The sequence below is a fragment of the Cydia strobilella genome, chromosome 1 (assembly GCF_947568885.1).
Source record: "Cydia strobilella chromosome 1, ilCydStro3.1, whole genome shotgun sequence".
NCBI classification, from domain to species: Eukaryota; Metazoa; Arthropoda; class Insecta; order Lepidoptera; family Tortricidae; genus Cydia; species Cydia strobilella.
In genome coordinates, this window is record NC_086041.1 from 5,223,083 (window position 1) to 5,242,040 (window position 18,958).

At 36.7% G+C, this 18,958-nt stretch overlaps 2 protein-coding genes across 3 annotated transcripts in view; both read right to left on the reverse strand.

Moving 5' to 3' along the window:
- Nucleotides 1–92: 92 nt before the first annotated feature.
- On the reverse strand, nt 93–1,184 carry LOC134752560 (retinol dehydrogenase 11-like). The gene has a single exon (XM_063688266.1). It carries the CDS (start codon nt 1,059–1,061, stop codon nt 132–134), a length of 930 nt encoding a protein of 309 aa, XP_063544336.1. The 5' UTR covers nt 1,062–1,184; the 3' UTR covers nt 93–131.
- Nucleotides 1,185–1,999: 815 nt separating this feature from the next.
- The window catches only part of LOC134753765 (CDC42 small effector protein homolog), a 45,523-nt gene continuing 28,564 nt past the window's right edge, over nt 2,000–18,958 (reverse strand). For both annotated transcript variants that reach the window (XM_063689732.1, XM_063689801.1), the window contains exons 3-4: nt 7,634–7,728; nt 2,000–6,231 (exon numbers count right to left, since the gene is read on the reverse strand). In XM_063689732.1, coding sequence (XP_063545802.1) covers nt 6,223–6,231; nt 7,634–7,728 — 104 coding nt within the window. In that variant the 3' untranslated portion in view covers nt 2,000–6,222. The remainder of the gene's footprint in view (nt 6,232–7,633; nt 7,729–18,958) is intronic.

Consider the following 18,958-nt stretch of genomic DNA (forward strand, 5'->3'; position numbering starts at 1 on the left):
TTATTATTTACAGGTATAATAAAAGATTACAAAATCCCAAAACAGTCCTTATTTTTGGCATCACCTTCAGCATCTGTCATTACTGAGTACTAAAGTCCTTGTAAATACAATTTGTCCTAATTAAAACAAGATTATTTTTCCTTGGTCATTTTGTCTGAAAGCTCCCACAGCTTGTCCGAGAGTTCATTATCTTCGGAGCGACAGGAAGATGCCGTTTCAACGCAATCTGAAAAGTATTTCCCCGTAACATCACACAGTCCCGGCGATACGGCCAGGTGGATTGTGGTTTGAGCTCCCTCCTCAGGTGTTTTGAAAACGAGACTAATTAGAAATCTGGAAAGTGCCGGCTGGTGGCGAAATATATCCGTGCTGACGGCGCCTGGGTGCAGGCAGTTGACGGTCACCCCCGTGCCCAGCAGGTCGCGGCTCAGCCTCTTCGTAAACAGCACGTTGGCCAGCTTAGAGTTGGAGTACACTCGGGAATGCTGCAGCCAGCTTTTGGCCGGTTTGTGGATATTATCCAAGTCTATCGTGCCATATCGATGCAGCAGGGAGGACACGTTGATTATCCTACTTGGAGACGACGTTTTGATCATCGGTACAAGCAATTTCGTTAGAAGGAAGGGACCGAAATGGTTGATTTGCATTTCTACAGGAAGGTCATCTTCGGTTAGTGAATTATCTAGTTTCCCAGTGCCGGCGTTGTGTATAAGGATATGGACATGGGTCTCTGTCTCGAGAATTTGTGAAGCAAAAGTCCGTACAGACTTGAATGACGCTAGGTCCAGTTGTTTGTAAACAACATTGTGATTTCCGGTGGCCTTTATAATATCATCTCTCGCTCTGATGCCCTTTACTTGGTCTCTGCAAGCGAGTATGACCTTAGCTTCGCGCCGGGCGAGGTCTTTTGCTGTTTCGAATCCTATTCCTGTATTTGCGCCAGTCACGATGACCACTTTGTTATTAAGCTTTGTTTTACATGTACATTTTCCAGATGTCATTTTATTGTAAACTTTGTATGTTAAATACGTCACGAGGACGCCCGCTATATATAAAATCATGGTAATTGTTTTGAAAAAGTACGCCCGAGCTTGCAACACGTCCGTCCACCTTGGATGCAAGTCGTGATTCAAAACAAACAAAATAGGCTCGTCAGAGAACAGGTTATTCGTGCCCCACAGATAAATAACTACTGACAGTACTGACTAGTGACATTCAGTGACTTAAGTTGCTTGTAGGTTAGATAAGCACATGCACAGAGTATATCAAGGTTGAGCAGTTACAATTGATTTTCGCTGTTATGTTGATAGTACTGATTGTGTTCTCTGTGTTATGTTTTGTTTTATTTTATAGTTGGTCAAACCAAATTGTCAGTAAATAAGAACAAAAAAAAAACTATACTCATCCTTTTCTTTTGGGTGCTAGTACTAGTGTAAGACAAAGATAGTATGATTCTCTCTGTCTATGTTTGAAATGACAGTCCTTTGACAAACTATAGTCTTTTTATGCACCATCACCGATTATTTTTTTAATTTCAGTGTTCTTGAGCCCAGGCTTCTCTGAGACTCGGAAATACGAGTATAATACCTATATCAAAACAGGTCACTCATGTGAAGCTATATTGAAATATGCCGTCAACCGAACTTACAACAGTGTCTCAAATGTGTTAAAATGGTCATACTTAACAGATTACTCCATGGGAATAAACAAAAAATCGCGAAAAATATCTAATGGACACCTTGAGGGCCCAAAGTAGACGAAACGTATGGGCCTAGAGTAGCTATATTTTTTTTTCACGATTTTCATATCGGTCCCATGGCAAACATTGTTGTATGACAATCTTAATACATATTGTCATTTAGTATGTCTTCATGAATTTAAAATTCTACACAATAAGTGGGCCACAGCCAATTGAGTTCGTAGGAGTAGTTTCGGTGCTTGAAAAGCACATCTTAGACATACATGATTTAAATAAAAGGATGCAAATGAAACAAAGAAATTCATCGTTCTGAAATATTTTCATTTTCTGTTCATAATAATTATATGGTACAAATTCTAGTATCATTCAATAGGTATTTACCACAACAACACAATTAAAATTAACTATCAACTAGTTACAGGAATATAACTGTCATTTTAACCGGAAAAGGACAAAATTATACGTAGGATAAATATTTATGGACATTTAGCAATATTGCTTTTCAATAATAGAGGTATAATGTAAGCTTTACGTTTCAGTCTCTATAAAAAACTCTTGATTCAGTCATTCCACTGCCCAAAACTGTTCGGGCAAGAAGACCCAAAAGATTTTCATATTTTTAATAATAGTTCAATATATTTTTAACCACCTTGTGAGGTTTGCTAACTTTGTCTACTTAAAATATATTTATGCAATCAATTCCAAATTCTCTATATATTCTTGCATATTAGCATTTACTTGGCCACCAATTTTATTCTTCATCGTATGCACTAGTTCTTTGATATTTTTTTGTGAGAATTTGGAGAACGACCGGCTTCTTGATGTGAAGGCAACTTGGTGGTAGAATTAAATGAATGTAGCGTGGTCCAATGCAGCTTGTGCAGTATTAAAACGCACCTTGAATAAGATACACTATACCTAGGGCCAGTGTAAAGTAATATAAAATAATATATTTTACAGCACATATGGCGCTATTTTACCGCACTAGTGCGATAATCAGCACATTTCGTAACTATGTCGAAAATTTAAAGGGCCATATGTACTATAAAATGTTGTACGATACATGTGCGAATTTCCTATTTTTTTTTATGAATGCCATTATGGACAAACAGTATAAGGACTCGCTAGCAAACTATTGGAACCAGTACCTATGCATAACTGTGCGATTTTAACGGATTTTAGCTTTGACATAGTCGATTCATGGAAGTTTCTAACATGCTCGTAATAATTATCGCATTATGCATCAAAATTACACATCTAACGCTAACGCCCAATAAGCAAATATCCAAACTAAACTCACGACCGAAATAGCTTATGACTATATTTAAACTTGGAGATTTATATTATTGGACGTTAATTGTAGTCCTCTGTCTGCATTTATAAACGGTAAGTATTAAGAGCATAGATATGCGCGATATTACTTAATCTCAAATGTATCACTCGCTTAATTTACTAATAAGTAATAAACATATTAATTGACTATTTTAGGACTATTTACGGGTTAGACAATTGATTGAGTAGGTGTTTGCACCTACAAATGTTGTTGAGCGTTTAGGGCGTCAATTCAATAAAGCAGCCTAAACGTGTAGGTAATGCTACTTTAACTGTTAACCTTTTGAACGCTTTATGTCATAAACACAAACATTACTCAAAAGCCAAGCTTCCGGCTGGAAGGGAGCTAATGTCAACATTAGGGTACTTGAAAGTGTGAAGAAGGTTACTTTGACAGCGTCCGCCAGTTGTCCTTGGCGCTGGCGCTGTGAGTACGACTAGTAAAGACACCTTTTAGGGGTTCTTGGCGTTAACAGTGTTTTGATAATATGTAACTTAAAATTTTACAGATGTTTACAAACATTGATATTTGATAGCTCATCCGCATTTATAGCATTCGATAGCACGTGTTTGAAGCAAGTATTCCAAATAATCTAGTAACATTGTTCAAAATTAAAAGTGTTATTTACCTATAGTAAAAAAACGTTTAATTCAATAAACGGCCCAACGTCTACCCAGGTAGCAAAATGACGTCAGCGACGTCGTAATGACGTAATAATGCCGTCAATATGACGTCGCTGACGTCATTTTACGTCATTTTGCTACCTGGGTACTGACTTTTTATAATAAACTGATAAAAATAAGTTACGTAAGAGTAAAGGTGAACGACCACCCCACATAATATTTTGCCCTACGAGTATGTTAATAACTTGTAATTCTGGAATTGACACCAGCAACAACTCTAACATCAATAGGACACATATATTATAAATATAATTAGTACAGTAATATATGAAAACATATACATATATATACCTATGTGTAACGAGTACCAGGTATATTTATAGGTAATAAAAAGGCAGTCAATGACGGAATAGGTAAGTATACTACTTATACTGCTGGAAAACTATTTAATTATATAGAAAAAGGTAAGATTCGTTATAATTTATGTCGAGCGTAATATATTGTACCTATAAGATTTCAGAATTTCACTAACAGCAGAAAATAAAAAGGCTGTCAATTCCTAAAACGCGCACACTGCCTAAAATAGCACTGTCGCAAGTTACTGGACCTGGCCTGGGCAAGGGAACAATAAGAAAGTTATTAAAATAAAAAAATGACGATTATTAGTGTAATATTACTCGTTAGCGGTTTGGGTATAAATGTTTTGAAATTGTGATTTTAATTGCAGACCCATAGGTAAGTCAAAAAAATAAAGACATAGATCGGTTAAATGTTGATTTTAAGACCAATCTTTGCAATTATTTTCTATCGAGCCGATTTCGTTTACTCATGTATCGAGTACGGCCACGGTCTTTGAAATATAATGAATATTAACATAGGTATATTTTTGCTTTACTAAAACAAATAGTTTTTCTTTAAAAAACTGCTTAAGTAACATAAATTTCAAGGACATAAGATGTTGACAGCCCCTTAATAAAATACTTGCTTGAGTATATATGTAGGTACGCAATATATCTCACATAAGTAAGTAAACTTATCATCATATGGCAGGGTTTCTTAAGGCACGATTTCCCTGAAATTGTAAATCCCTTTTTCAAGCAATTTTTAAAAACTCATTTTTTAATGCGCAAGTGAGCCGTCACGAATATGCAGTCTTGTAGCGAACCTTTATAATCGCTCTCGAACCACTAGGGATTTAAGAAAATATTGAGTTACCCTGCTTCATAGATATACACGGTGTTTCACGACCCACTGAAAACCTAAAAACAATTTGTTCAGAATCGATAGGAGGATCGATTGCGCTATATTTTAATGGAGGTAATTTTTTTATTGTTTTTAATTATTTTTATGCTCAGTCTACAAGTTTGTAATGCAACAATATCAATAACTAGCATCTGACACGTTATTTGTCAATGAGCAACACCCTTAACTGGCCATTGGTAAACCTTATGTCGTCGCAGTAAGGTATGCAAATGGTCAGTTAACAGTGTTTACGATGGTAACTACCAATTGTTTGATGTCACTAAAACGACGAAGTATCTTGTGTAGAATACCAGTCGAATAGAATTGTTAAGAAAACTAAACAACGAATATTTTTTTCAATATTTATCCGATTAAAGAATAAATACTAAACATGAGTGTTAAATAAAAAAAATCTGTTGGGGTGTCTCAGGTTTTCAGCGGCTCAAGTAACACCGTGTATATAGGTATAATCGTGTTAATCTCTAGATAGATTTGTCTAAAAACGGTTTGAGGCTCAAAGACTTAACGGCCGTCGAAAGTTACCAAAAGTGAGAAATAGAAACTGTCATATAAATTATCACAATATCTATAGTTTTCACGAATGAATTAGCATGAAATCTTTAAATATTGTTAATTTATTGGAGACGGCGAGCAGCGTAAGCATTGCCCCGTGCTCGATTGATTTTATTTTTTTCTTGCAACAATTTTGTGCGTGTTCATTGTTTGAAGTAATGTTTTACTTTTAAAACATAGTATTTAATTAATTTGACTCACGGTTTTTCTATTGTATTGTAAATGATATAATTGGTTTAGCTTCATTACGGAACATCATTTTACTTAAAATAAGTATCTAACATACATTAAAGGTTAAGGACTGAAAAATTCGAAAACAATAAAGTTAGTCTGTCTTATAGAGTATACTTAATATTATGATAACATAATTTTATACAAGGAAGTGGAATGATTGTGTCGATAAAATTCACCCAAGGACGATCGTACATAGGCAGCTTGCATATAATGCTGCCTTTCAGTTGATGAACTTTAGCGGCACAATTCTTTACTAACCGAATTGAACAGGAAGATATAGGATTATCAACGCCGGTCTGAACAAGTACAATGCATTGCAACATATAATTCGAGACTTCACTGAAGAACATGGAAACCGCAGAGGTAACTTTAGAATTTCGACAATGGCCTTTGTATGTACACTTGAAAACACATACGAACTAAACACTAGCCACTAGCGTAACGCGTTAATAAATACGATAATAAGATCATAAACACGACAGTCACTCAGTCCAAGCACTAGTCCTCGGCATGCGCGTTCAGTATGCCTGGAAAAGAGAAAAGAGAAACGTTAGAACGAATTCGTATATATGTAAGTTTGTATGTTGTATAAAACAAATATAAAATGGATCTGCGAGTATAAGTACTGCTATAGATTAATTGAATCTCCTTCAAGAAAAATGCAGAAGGTAAGACGTTACTGAAAACCGCAACAAAACCGGTCCAGAGCGTCCAAAGTCCAAATGAAAATGGCATCGAGAGAACAGTCAAATGACAGAATAAGTGAGACAAAGTTTTTAAATATGAATGATGCAGAGGCCGCAGAGGGGCACACATTGTATGTAAAATTTTGATGAAGAGGACCCGCATGTCACCTATGTTCAGCGGAAATTAACAGTTTCGGAGGAATTATCATATCGATAACTTTCAAGGTTCTATCATTGGCCTTTGTTTGATCCACACAGAAGGGGAAATCCTATTACGTTAACAGCAGCAGATTCTAAGTCGGAAATGTGTAAGCGGAGTGTTTTGAAATATACACTTGGACTGTCCTATTTGGCATCTTTATAGTATTAAGTGCGAAAACGTGCGTTCTGCTGTTCTATTCTTTAGCATAGACTGAGAACTGCTGCTGGAAGCTGTTTTTAGTAGGTAACCTTTATTTGTGGATTTCGATTAATATTCATATACATCAACATGCGTTGTTATCATATTTGTTTTCATCAAGTTTGTATTTGATTACTACTGATTACACGAACTTTAGCGGGTCATGATTTTGTAAGCTTGTTTAACCTTGTTCAGTAAGTAGTTTCTGATAAGTGATAACACTCGATAGATGGGGGATTTTGTTACTATGAAGCAGATTCGTCTGCTCGTTTACCTCCTAAACAGTAATACCCCGCTTTACGCGAGGGATACGTTCCGAAAAAAATCGCGTTGTGAAATTCGCGTATATCGGGGTTGACGGGAAACCCCCTACTCTTCAATTTTTTAAACAGAATGGTCAGAGAAAGTGGGGATTTTCGCAACCAAAGACAAGTAAATGACATTTTTAAGTATACTCTCAACACTATGGCGAACCTACTTTGTTAGTAGAAAAAGGCGCGAAATTCAAATTTTCTATGGGAGGTCAACCCTTCGCGCCTACCTTTAAATTTGCCGCCTTTTTCCTACAGGCGAAAATAGCTTGCCAAACTATACATAAGGCATTTTAGAGCGAAATTTTAAATTCGCGCTAAAAAAGCTTAACCCTTAAATGCATGATTTTTTGTATAACTTTTTAATAAATTGAAATAGATGTGTCATGCTGTATAAAAGTAATAAATGTGATTTTGGATAGCTGCATATTGAGCCACGGACCATCAAATATACGATGCATATATACATCATTATGCATTTAAGGGTTAAAGCGGGGCATTACTGTACCATTAATAGTGTTGATGATCTCACCTTGACTCCGTACGCCACCTCGTAGCCGCCTTTGCTCTGCATCTGGTTCTGGATCGTGTGCAGCAGCGAAGACGGCATGTCCACGTCCGTGGATCCTGGAATACACGACCAATCATGTTACAATATTATTAATAGGAAATGCTTAATAAATGTACTTTTGTGGACCTTATTTTTACAAGAATTACAAAATATTTGGGGGCTAACGAAAAATTGTAGTTTTACACGTTTTAATCACGAGCAAATATGCCACGAATTTGCACGAAAACTAACTAGACTATATTTTCAAGGGATAAATTTTAATACCTTAAAAGTTTATAGTTGGCTCGGTAGAAAAAATCACAATAACATGTCTATGTAAATAATACTCATTTTCAGTTGCGTATCGTTACCCTGCATATAATTTTAGTATAAAATAGCTAGTCAGACCCAGATAAGTCTGCAACAATTTTTTTAAACGTCAAAGTGTATGAAATTATGTCGTATAAATAACACTTGCATTGCACTGCGTGTGCTATCAAAATCGTTGCAGACTTGTCTTGGTCTAACTCGGCGGTAGCATGGTAGGATTTTTATTTTTTATCGCCTGTCACTATGCCTGTCGCTTTCGCACTTAAATACTTGTAATTGTTAGAACGTGACAGGCATGGTGACAGGCGATAAAAATGCGACCGTGCTACAATCGCAAAATTTTAAACAAGTATATTTTCAGAGAAATAAAAGGTAAAAACCTGCGCGAAGGCAATTTTTCCGTCACAAGATTTACGCGGCGCTCCATATATATTTCTAAATTTCTGACTTGAGCTTGACTATCCCCTCAAGCATGATCTAAGTAGATACGAACGCTTAAAAGTAATCGATAATATTAGAAGAACTTTATATATAGGGAATATTAGTAGCTAAGAACCGATACGCACGATAGAAAATCGAGTAAAAAAAATACAATGACGTCAGCACACCATAATGACAATATTATATTCCAGACTCCAATTTACATTGAGCTATTAGACAGCTAAGTACAATGCCAAGGCAAAGCGAAGGTTCTATGAATAGAAATACGTGACTGAGATACATTAATTACCAATTCCATTATTGGCTATTAATCTAATCATTTTATAAATCACGCCATTTCTCCATCTTAAAGAACATTAGCAAAGGCCGGCAGAGACTTAATGGAGTGGTGGTTTGTAAATAAAACAAAATAATAAATAGCTGGGGCATAACGCAATGTTATAATGGTACCCGCAGAAGGTCGTTCTGAAACAATGACGAACAGACGCTGAGGTTTTGTGTGGTGTATGGTCAACAAATAACAATCAATCCGTGATTATCATATCTCAGTTTAATTCAATAGTGAATGCATTGTGTGAGCTTGTGATTCTTGAGGCTTAGCTCTATTGAAAATGAAATAGGTTTTTCCACTGAGGTATATGTTTTTATATTTCAGATACTATAATGAACGTCAGTTCCATTGTCCGATCTACTGCCACCTACCCGGTCTGTCTGGTTTCGCCAATTTGAAGTTCATACTCAGACAGAATAATAATTTTCACTGTAACGGGTATTAACATTAACCTCTTGGCTGTAAGTGATAGGATCCTCACCGAATTTTTTGTGATTTTTTTTTATTTTTTTTCGAGTTTTTTCTGTACTATACAGCAAAACCGAGGATTGAACCCGTGACTTTTGATCACCACACACAAGTATGACAGGTTAATAAAGACAATCAAATTTATTTCAGGGCGGTTTAGGGTGATTTTAGCTGATATAAAGGAATCGGAATTTACTTTCATGTTTTTTTCATCGCATAGTTGGAAGAAATATTTATTATTTATGTAGGTATACTACGTACTTATAAAAAAGTGCATCAAACTTCAACTTGCGTTGGCGAAAAAATCGGATTAAAATGACTCCCACAAGACGATACCTAATTTGTAACAAATAAGAAGCTTAACATTCAATCGATCACACATTCACTTTCACGTAGATAAGGATGATGTTACTTCGTATGAATCAATTAAGGTGCAACCTACGATTAGGAAAGTAATTACTTTACTTACAGACATCAGCGCTATGCAAACTCATGATCGTGACAACACTGAACTTCAACAGTCTTACCCAATGACCCTTTATTAATAATAGACGCGTGACGTTCATAGTTGACAAAACTAAAATGCAGGCAATGCAGGCAATATTTAGTAGATGATTGTGACAATCTCGACACATTGGCGTTAGCCGTACGACTTACTCAATATAGGTTCCGGAACCTATATTTGATGGCTCACGATCGAGCGCCGGGTGCCATATCTACTTCCCTTTACTTACATCCATGGTCTTACCTAACGAAGTTGTGCTCGGAATAATGTTACCCAAACATAAGTCCTCCTTTAGTGTTTTCCCGGTTGCTTACTAAAGGAGACAGAGCTCCGACTTTGCAATATAATCCCAAGAAGTCACTCAAGTGACTATTAATCAGTGAGGTTATTGTTATAGGTAGGTGGATACATTAAAATAAATATTTTATAGCAATTATATATATCATATTTACGGAAATACAGTGAAAAATTTAGCTCATGCATGTTATTGCGCTTTCAATTATTTCAAAATCAACAAAATACATTAAAAGTAGGTGGATTGAATGTGACGGAATGATGACTAATAATGCGAACTCATAATCACCTCATAATACGTTCATAGTAGGTATTAAATCGCTTTATGCTAATATTAGTATAAACTTATGTCTATTTAGATAGACGTAAGTTTTAAAAACTCTGATCATAACCTCAATATCTTTGTACATTTTAGTATGTGGTGCGTTCATAAACGCTCGCGACTCGACCTTAGAGAGACGTGACCCGTCAAACGCCACTGAGTGAGTCAGCCACTAAATATTACATTACTGAGATAACGATAACACACTACAGACAGTCAGACACGGACATATAGCCAACTAGATCGTCTGTGTTATTCGCTCATAATAGTCGTAGTTTACGAATACTTGATTATCAACTGACTATACTTACAATATTTAAAAATAAAAACATACTGGTGTGGTGTTTGCCTCACTTAATAACTTTAGTCGGTAACACTAGGGTATTTCATTTACGAATGGATAAACATTAATGTGTTAACAGATCCTACTCGTTAGATAATTTGCCTAGTCACATAAAATAATATTAAATGGTCTTCAGAATAAGCACAAATAAGTGTAGTTAAGCGGTCTGTTTTGAATTTGATACATATCTGCAGTCTACACAACGAGACAGTCCTTGAAGTGCCAAATCGTGTTTAAGAATCATTATTATACTCATTATCATTATGCCAGTTAAGTTAGTATCTATTTAGATTTCAGATGTAAGTATATATATGATTAAATATGAAGTATAAACCATACTAAGTATATTTCGACACTCAAGGAAATCAAAATTGTAAGGGCACTTTTCATTGACCTAGAACTATGAAATTTGGCAACTAATATCGTCTTACACTACAAATACAGGAAAAATCTGAACACAAAATTTGTAAAAAAAAAATGTACGGAACCATCGGTGGGCGAGTCCGACTCGCACCTGGCCGGTTTTTTAATTATTATAACAGTTAGGAGGAGGAAAATTGTATGGAATGTTTTTCGCTCTTAATTCATACAATAATAGAAACATCGATAATAGTCAAACAGTGTGTAAAAATATTTTCCAAAATATGAATATATATTTAATAGGGACGAAAATGGGTTTTATAGCCGGTCAAACAACTTTGTCAGTAAAAAAGGCGCGAAATTCAAATTTTCTAACATGGGACGATTACCCTTCGAGACTGAATTTTTTAAATTTGCCGCTTTTTCTACAGACGGAAATGGCTTGACAGACTATATTGACGATATTCCACGGCATTCTTTTGTTTTTCAATAAAGCACTGTTGTGCTTCTCGAAATGGAGTCCAGTGTCCAGTCCTAACAACTATTACTACTATGTAATTTAGTTTGGTTATTTTGAATGTCAGCTATTTTAACCAGTCACATTATAAAACTTATAAACTCATTCTCAAATAACTGCTGCATTGACGACATCCTGTTTCGCACACTTAAACAAAATTCTAGACAATAAGTTCATATGTATTTGATTCTGAAATGATACGAGCAATACGAGTGTTTTGTATCTCATAATTATGCGAAAAAACTCCGCATTTTGCGTATTCACCGCATCGAAAACGGACAGAGCCTCAAAGTTTAAGGTCGAGACATTATGCTATTTTAAACGATTTGACCTCCGCTCACATTTAATAGTACTGTGACACTCGCAGCCGGGAAAATGAATTTAGTTGCAATTTTATTAATGCAGCAACGCGAGGAAAATACGAACAGTATAAAATTACAAATCAAATCCAAATGAACGATATTCAATGTTTACCATTCAAAATCATGACTTATAAGTCAATTACGTCTCTTATGGATAAAATACAACTTTCTATTCAGTTTTAGTAGAATAAAGAGAGCCCTTACGAGTTACGAGCTGGTGTAGTGAAAACTAATTCAATTCTGTACCGTATTCTCGCGCAATGAATTCCAAATTCAAACTGGTTTTCCATTGTAACGGGAGTTGTACGTGGTGGGGTAGGTAGTACCTACTTAGGTACGAGTAGAATACAGCTGTCACATTTCTCAGCCGAGCCTTCTGAACTTCTCATACAAAGGACACAAGCGTAACTAACTGCGGTTTCTATTCAAATATCCTTTTGAAACTATGACGGCCTTTATAACGAAACTACTGTACGGAATAATTTATAACAGTAGATATACAACAAATATTATAGTAGCAAATGAAGACAGCGCTTGTCCGCTTTTTAGGGTTCTGTACCCAAAGGGTAAAAACGGGACCCTATTACTAAGACTCAGCTGTCCGTCTGTCTGTGTCACCAGGCTGTATCTCGTGAACCGTTATAGCTAGACAGTTGAAATTTTCACAGATGATGTATTTCTGTTGCCGCTATAACAACAAACACTAAAACGGAACCCTCGGTGCGCGACTCCGACTCGCACTTGGCCGGTTTTTTTTTATAGAGGGGGAATGTATTACGCATAATACCACCCAGGTGCGGATTCATAGGCCTGGGATGATTATGTGGGACTCCCATATAGACTAATGAGACCCATGGTTTACCCACTGAACCCGGATCTTTGCCGCCTCAGGGCTATATGGCGAGGCCACGGGAACTTCTCAAAGAATGGAGGATATCAGCCTGTCTATTCACATAATATTTTATCTGAATGGTAAGATAGTGATCCTATTTTAGTAATTGGTCTAGAGATTCGTAAATAAGAGCTGTGTGGAGATCAAAATATCAGTGGCCCAGATACCCCTATATAAGAGAAAAGCGGACATTGTATCTTTATTGTTAGACCTTGGCTATGGTAGGCAATATTACCTGCCTACTTATGAGTACTGCGATATTTGCTGCCACTTTATATTGCCTATAATTTACCTATTAAAAATATTTTTCTTAGCGAAAAGACATGTAGGTAACTTTAGAACTGAAATATATCGTGAATAGACTTGTGTAGAAAATAATGACGCGAAAGAATCTGACAAAACAAGGCGGTAGAGTACCTATGACTATGAATTACATAACTCTGCTAGAACTAGAATCAGGCAAACCAAAGCATGCAAAAATAAATACTCTAATAATATTAACCTCAGTTCTTTGAAAATGGGGTAAATACCGACTTATTAGTGTCCAAAATCCTGTGATGTTCAAGTTCGTCCTGACGAGCCGCCTCCGCCGGATACGCCTATTTATACGACTTCTCGAATCCCTCGAATAAGTCGCGGCAGAGGAATGAGAGGGATATGCAGGACATCGGCGTGACAGCGTTATAAATGACCCATTTCAAGCTCACTTTACATTTTACATCAATATGTTGCAGTTATTTTAAACAGGTTGGTGCTATAGTTTGAGATTAGTTCCAGATGTGGGATTAATTAAGTTCCATCGAAGTTAGAGATTATCATTAATTATTTAACTTACTTTAATCAATATTAGTTACCTACATGTCTTTTCGCAAAGAAAAAAATGCTTAATAGGTAAATTATAGGTACCAATATAGTGCCAGCAAATATCGTAGTACTCATAAGTAGGCAGGTAAACATTTTACCACAGGTTTTAAAACCGCAACGGTACTCCTGGCATTCAATCTGAATATAAACATATTACATAAACAATATTACTGACATGTCTGTTTAAAGGTGCAAAATCATCCATTCCATTTCCTGTAGGTTTTTAATAAGTTTAACTCATAAATAAGTAAAGGAAGTGGTAATTGAAAATTGAAACCAAACCCGCGTAGCTTTACCTACAGGCCAATTCGAATGTACACTGACATCTTAATGATGTCGTTTAGTTATCGTGCGTTTCGATTGTCCGTACATGTATTGGCGCGAGCGAAAAGCATAATATCCAAATGACATCATTCACACTTCATTCTGATATCAGTGTACGTTTGAATTGGCCTGTTTTTGTTGGGCACGAGAAGGCAGTTCCAAGTGTTTCTTATTCTGCTGTCTCGTAAGAAACCGAATTACGATAGCTTACTGAGAAGTAATTAGTCATATTTATTGTAAAATATTAATTTACACATTGTTTTCTACTGATGAAGTGATGATTTATACGTATCATACGTTATGATACGTTGCGAAATGTGAAGTAGGCAGAGCTGCGTGTTTATAAATTGTTTTTTGTTACAGAGAAGAAATAAAATACCCACTTATATACTTACGTCGATTTTTCATCTCTTACTAACGAAATACTTACATATTAGGTATCAGGAACACAACAACCATTACAATACAATTTTATTTATGTTATTCACAAGGCTCGGAACCGGTTTAAACATAGCGGCAAATACCGGTTTATATCGGTTTTACTCCGAATTTTCATATGAACGCGAACGTTTTATGATCATTATTGTAACCTATATAAATCGGTTTATTCGACGAGCGACGAGACGGTCGGCCGGCCCGGCTTTGTGCCGCGGAAACAAAGACACGGACATAGGAAGAAACCGGTTTTTATTGTTTAAACCGGTTAATTCGATAGGAACTTTATGGAAATGTTCTCAAAACCGGGTTGGTTTCAAAAACGAAACCGAAATAAAAAGGTTTTGCGCCAAGTAGGTACATGAATTTTGTTGTTTTGGAAATTTAATCGGTTTCCGAGCCTTGGTTATTCATGATATTGTAAGATTTGTAAGGACTGCCTACTTCCTACCTACATAAAGTTTGTCAAAGGATTGTCTCATTTCAAACATAGACAGAGAGAATCATACTATTTTTGTCTTACACCAGTACTAGCGCCCAAAAGAAAGGGATGAGTATAATTTTCCTGGTTGTTACTGACTGACAAATTGGTTTGACCGACTATATGTGTTCTCAACTCATTTTTTTTTCTAGTTTAGTAGGGTACAACATGATGTTCGACGACACTTAAAGGGGCCTGTAGACGGGCTATCTAAAATAATAATATAATATCTAAAATATTGGTGTCCCTCTCTTAATTACTCACATGTTAGAGAAAGACACCAATAGTTGCCGGCCACATATTGCAGTGAAAATATGGCCCGTCTACAGGCCCCATTAGAAACACGAATACAGTCGAAGTTCCGGTCTTACTTTAAAACTACATTTTGAAATAACATGAAGTTTGACATGAACGTAACTCCTATTGTATGAGAGCGGCTTTTTGGTTCGTGTGACTCTTTTAAGTTTACTACTCCACAAATGATTGGTTATAAAAACGATTTGCAAACAGATAGAGGCCATAGAGCATGAAAAACTAAAACAAAAAAGAACCATTAAAATAAATAAACAGAACTCGCGCGTGTATGAAATGTATGACTCACTCGACTCCTCACTTGCCATTCGCACTTATAGATTTACTGTCCTACTTGCATCATGCGCATTAGAGAAGGACAGCTGGCTAATTGTGATACGGATTCGGATTACTACGATATGGGTGGCGGACGGCGAACTTTGCCAGCTATTTTTGACTTCATGTTAGAGGGAAAACATGTACGGTGACTTGCGGGCTGGAATTCCAATGCTGAGAGGGAAGAGTAAATAATACAGACTGGTCGCCTTGCAAAACTGTATTCTGTTGTGTAACTTGTGTAGATATGGAAGACGCGGAAAGTGTAAAAAAGTTGAATAAGTTCTCGGAAATTTCATAGGAAATAAAGGAAATTTTAAAATAATGCTTGGACTTTGAGATCAGCGGGCTGAGCACGGTAGCATTTTTATCGCCTGTCACCATGCCTGTCACGTTCTAACAAGTATGTAAGTGCGAAAGTGACAGGCATAGTGACAGGTGATAAAAATGCAATCATGCTGACACCGCAGGAAGTAGAACGTTAATTACAAAGTCAGATTAAATGCGCTTCTTCAAGGCGTTCGACAAGCAAGTAATTTAACTAATTAATGTAACGAATGGCTAAACATTAGTAGTTTAAAGTATAAAAAAGTTACGCATAATTTGTCGATGACTATTATAAAACAGACATGTATAAGATTACAACCATAATGCTAACATTTATATAGCACTGACTATTGATGATCTTTAATTACCTGGCTACATGATAAGGAAGCCGAGGTCATTTTTAGCAACCTAATACTTACATAATTTTAAACACATAATATAATTTTATTATGGAATAACGCATAACTATTATCTCTTTAAACAGATGAGCCAGACGACCACTGAAATGCAATGACATGCAAGATTAGAGATGTGACAATGACAAATGAAATTAAATTGGTAACGCAGATATGCTTGCGTAACACTTTGATTCAGAGATCAGCCCAAACTGATTATGAAAAGTAAATGACAACTCTATGTTCAAGTGGCTAACCTAGATAGTGCCGATCGACGCAACCAAGATTGGTCAAAGCCGGTGTGTGGCAAGAATTTTTCTTTACTGGAAGCAATTAGAAATCTTCTAAGCACAAGTTCCAGTTACCGATGCTCAGTTGTTTTGCACACCTGTCCGTTTGCACGACCGCTTGGGATCTTATAGCCCTCAGATCAAACACTTGTTTCAAAATAATAGTACATTACTACAGAGGCCGGGAAGGAAGGGGTTGCCGGCCGAATAGAATATACGGCCGAACGTAGTGAGGCCGGATAGTTATAAGGCCGACAACCCGTTTTCACGCCGATGTATGTATAGTGCTTTTCTCAAACCCGGCTACCATCCCCCCACACAGTCCTACCGCTCTAATGCCATAGAGCCCAAGTCAGGTAAAAAAAAAAAGAGTTTTTTTCTAATAGGCGTATTGGCAGAATGTCATAAACGAACCAAAAAGCAAATATTGCTTATAGTTTTTTTTAATGGCTGAATGCCATGATGCTGTGCCACAATTATATGTGAAATAGAAATTTAAAAAAAGCCACTTCCCGGCCTAGGCCTGCAACTTTGTATGAAATTTCATTACAGACCTCTCGTCTAGCCGCGCCTGAAACGTGATACTTCCCAGCCTAATATAAAGAACGTAATATCAATATTACATAGCATGTTTGAGAAAAATATATTATTATTATTCTCTTTATTTATTATTTTTCTCATGTTAGGTTTTTTATAATATGCACATAAAAGTAAAATATAAAAACACTTACAAAACAATACAAAATACATATAAACAAATTATAAAAAACCTAACCTAGGGTGCCGCCAGCAGCGGGGCAGGGCCCAAGCTGCCGGTGGTCAGGGCCGCAGAGAGAGGAACCGGCGGACTATCCGCGCCGTGTCCAAGATCACCGCCTTCTGCATCTGACCCTTGATCCAACCACCTAGCGAGAGTCTCTCGAGGTGTTGGTCGAGACTTTTCGCTATGAGACCGTTCGCTGAAACGACTATCGGGACAATGATCGTCGAATCAACATTCCACATGGCGGTTATCTCGTGAGCCAAGTCTAGGTACTTACTGGACTTGTCCTTCTCGGCTTTCACGAGATTCTCATCATGGGGGATGGTGATGTCGACGAGCACGGCCCGTCATTATTATTATTATTATTAACTCCAGGAATATTATTAGCTTTATTTACGGAAGTCTAGTTTATTAGCTATCGTAACTGTTCTCGCAGTCAAAATGGCCGGATACAATGACAGGTCTGCATTAAAGCAGAAGCGTTCAAATTGCTTTCAGAGCGTAGACCATTTTATCACTTGGGTGAACTAACTTACTTGGGCTCTCTTTGGTTATGGACATTTATACTGACTTCTAGGTCATGTAATACTGGTTCGTCCGAGATCTGGACTCGCCCGTGTTTATGAAACCAACGAGAATACACAACCGGCTCGTATGAGGCTGCTGTGAGCATGTCTGCAACCGCATCGTAAATTTAACAAGACAAAATCCCATTCGCAAAGACTTTCAACTGCCTCTGGCCAATTAATATAGCAATGAATTATAGTCCGTCGTTTGTATCTAATCAACAGAGGATTTTGCATTGGATTCGATTAGGTTTCCGTTTCTATCAACGTCAGCCGAGTCACGATATCGACTCGCTAGGAAGCCATTAAAATTCCTTCGTAACTTGTATTACTCTGATTTTCTGCAAATTATTAATTGATATTATTGTGTTCCAGGATAGACAGCTGCGCGCCATACGGGGTGCGCCGACGCCGACACAGTTCGGCTAAAAAGTCCTAAGTTCTATACCATCCATAAGTCCTAAGTAGAGGAAAATGTTTCATGCTCTGTTTAGAAGTGGCAAGCAAAATCAAGCGTCAAGGCGTCAACAGGAGCATGTAAATAGACCGATTGTCTTGACCTGCGTTATCCTACCATGCCAAGATTAGCCTTGATGACTTTAGCTCTACAGATGCTATGAGAAGTAATGTATTTTTTATTCGCAATATGAACGCCTAAAACGATATAACCTTAAAAATATGATATTAGCTGAAATAGCTTAAAGAAGTAGGTACTTCAATGTATGTAATGCATGTCTAAATGTAATTGTATAAATTACGGCTAAACGCCTCGACAACATTATTTTGCAAAGGCTTGCCAAGTGTCTAAACAGCCCATAAAGTAACTTCAAACCACTTTTTAATATAGTATGGTGGCATTCGCCTCCGAATTTGGAACGCACGTGTGTAGCCAGCATACTAACGAGACAAACAGTTTTCAGTTGTCCGTGCGCAATGTGATCGCCATAATCGTTATGTCAATTACATAAAGTTGTGTTCATGCAATTATACACGCTTGAAACTTGGTCTCGAAACAGGACATCGTTACTTAAAAGTTTTAACGATTTTTTTATCATTTCATAAGTTCGAGA

Bases quoted from the DNA above. Each gene is read 5' to 3' on its own strand.
- LOC134752560 (XM_063688266.1), bottom strand. From the start codon at position 1,061: ATGATTTTATATATAGCGGGCGTCCTCGTGACGTATTTAACATACAAA.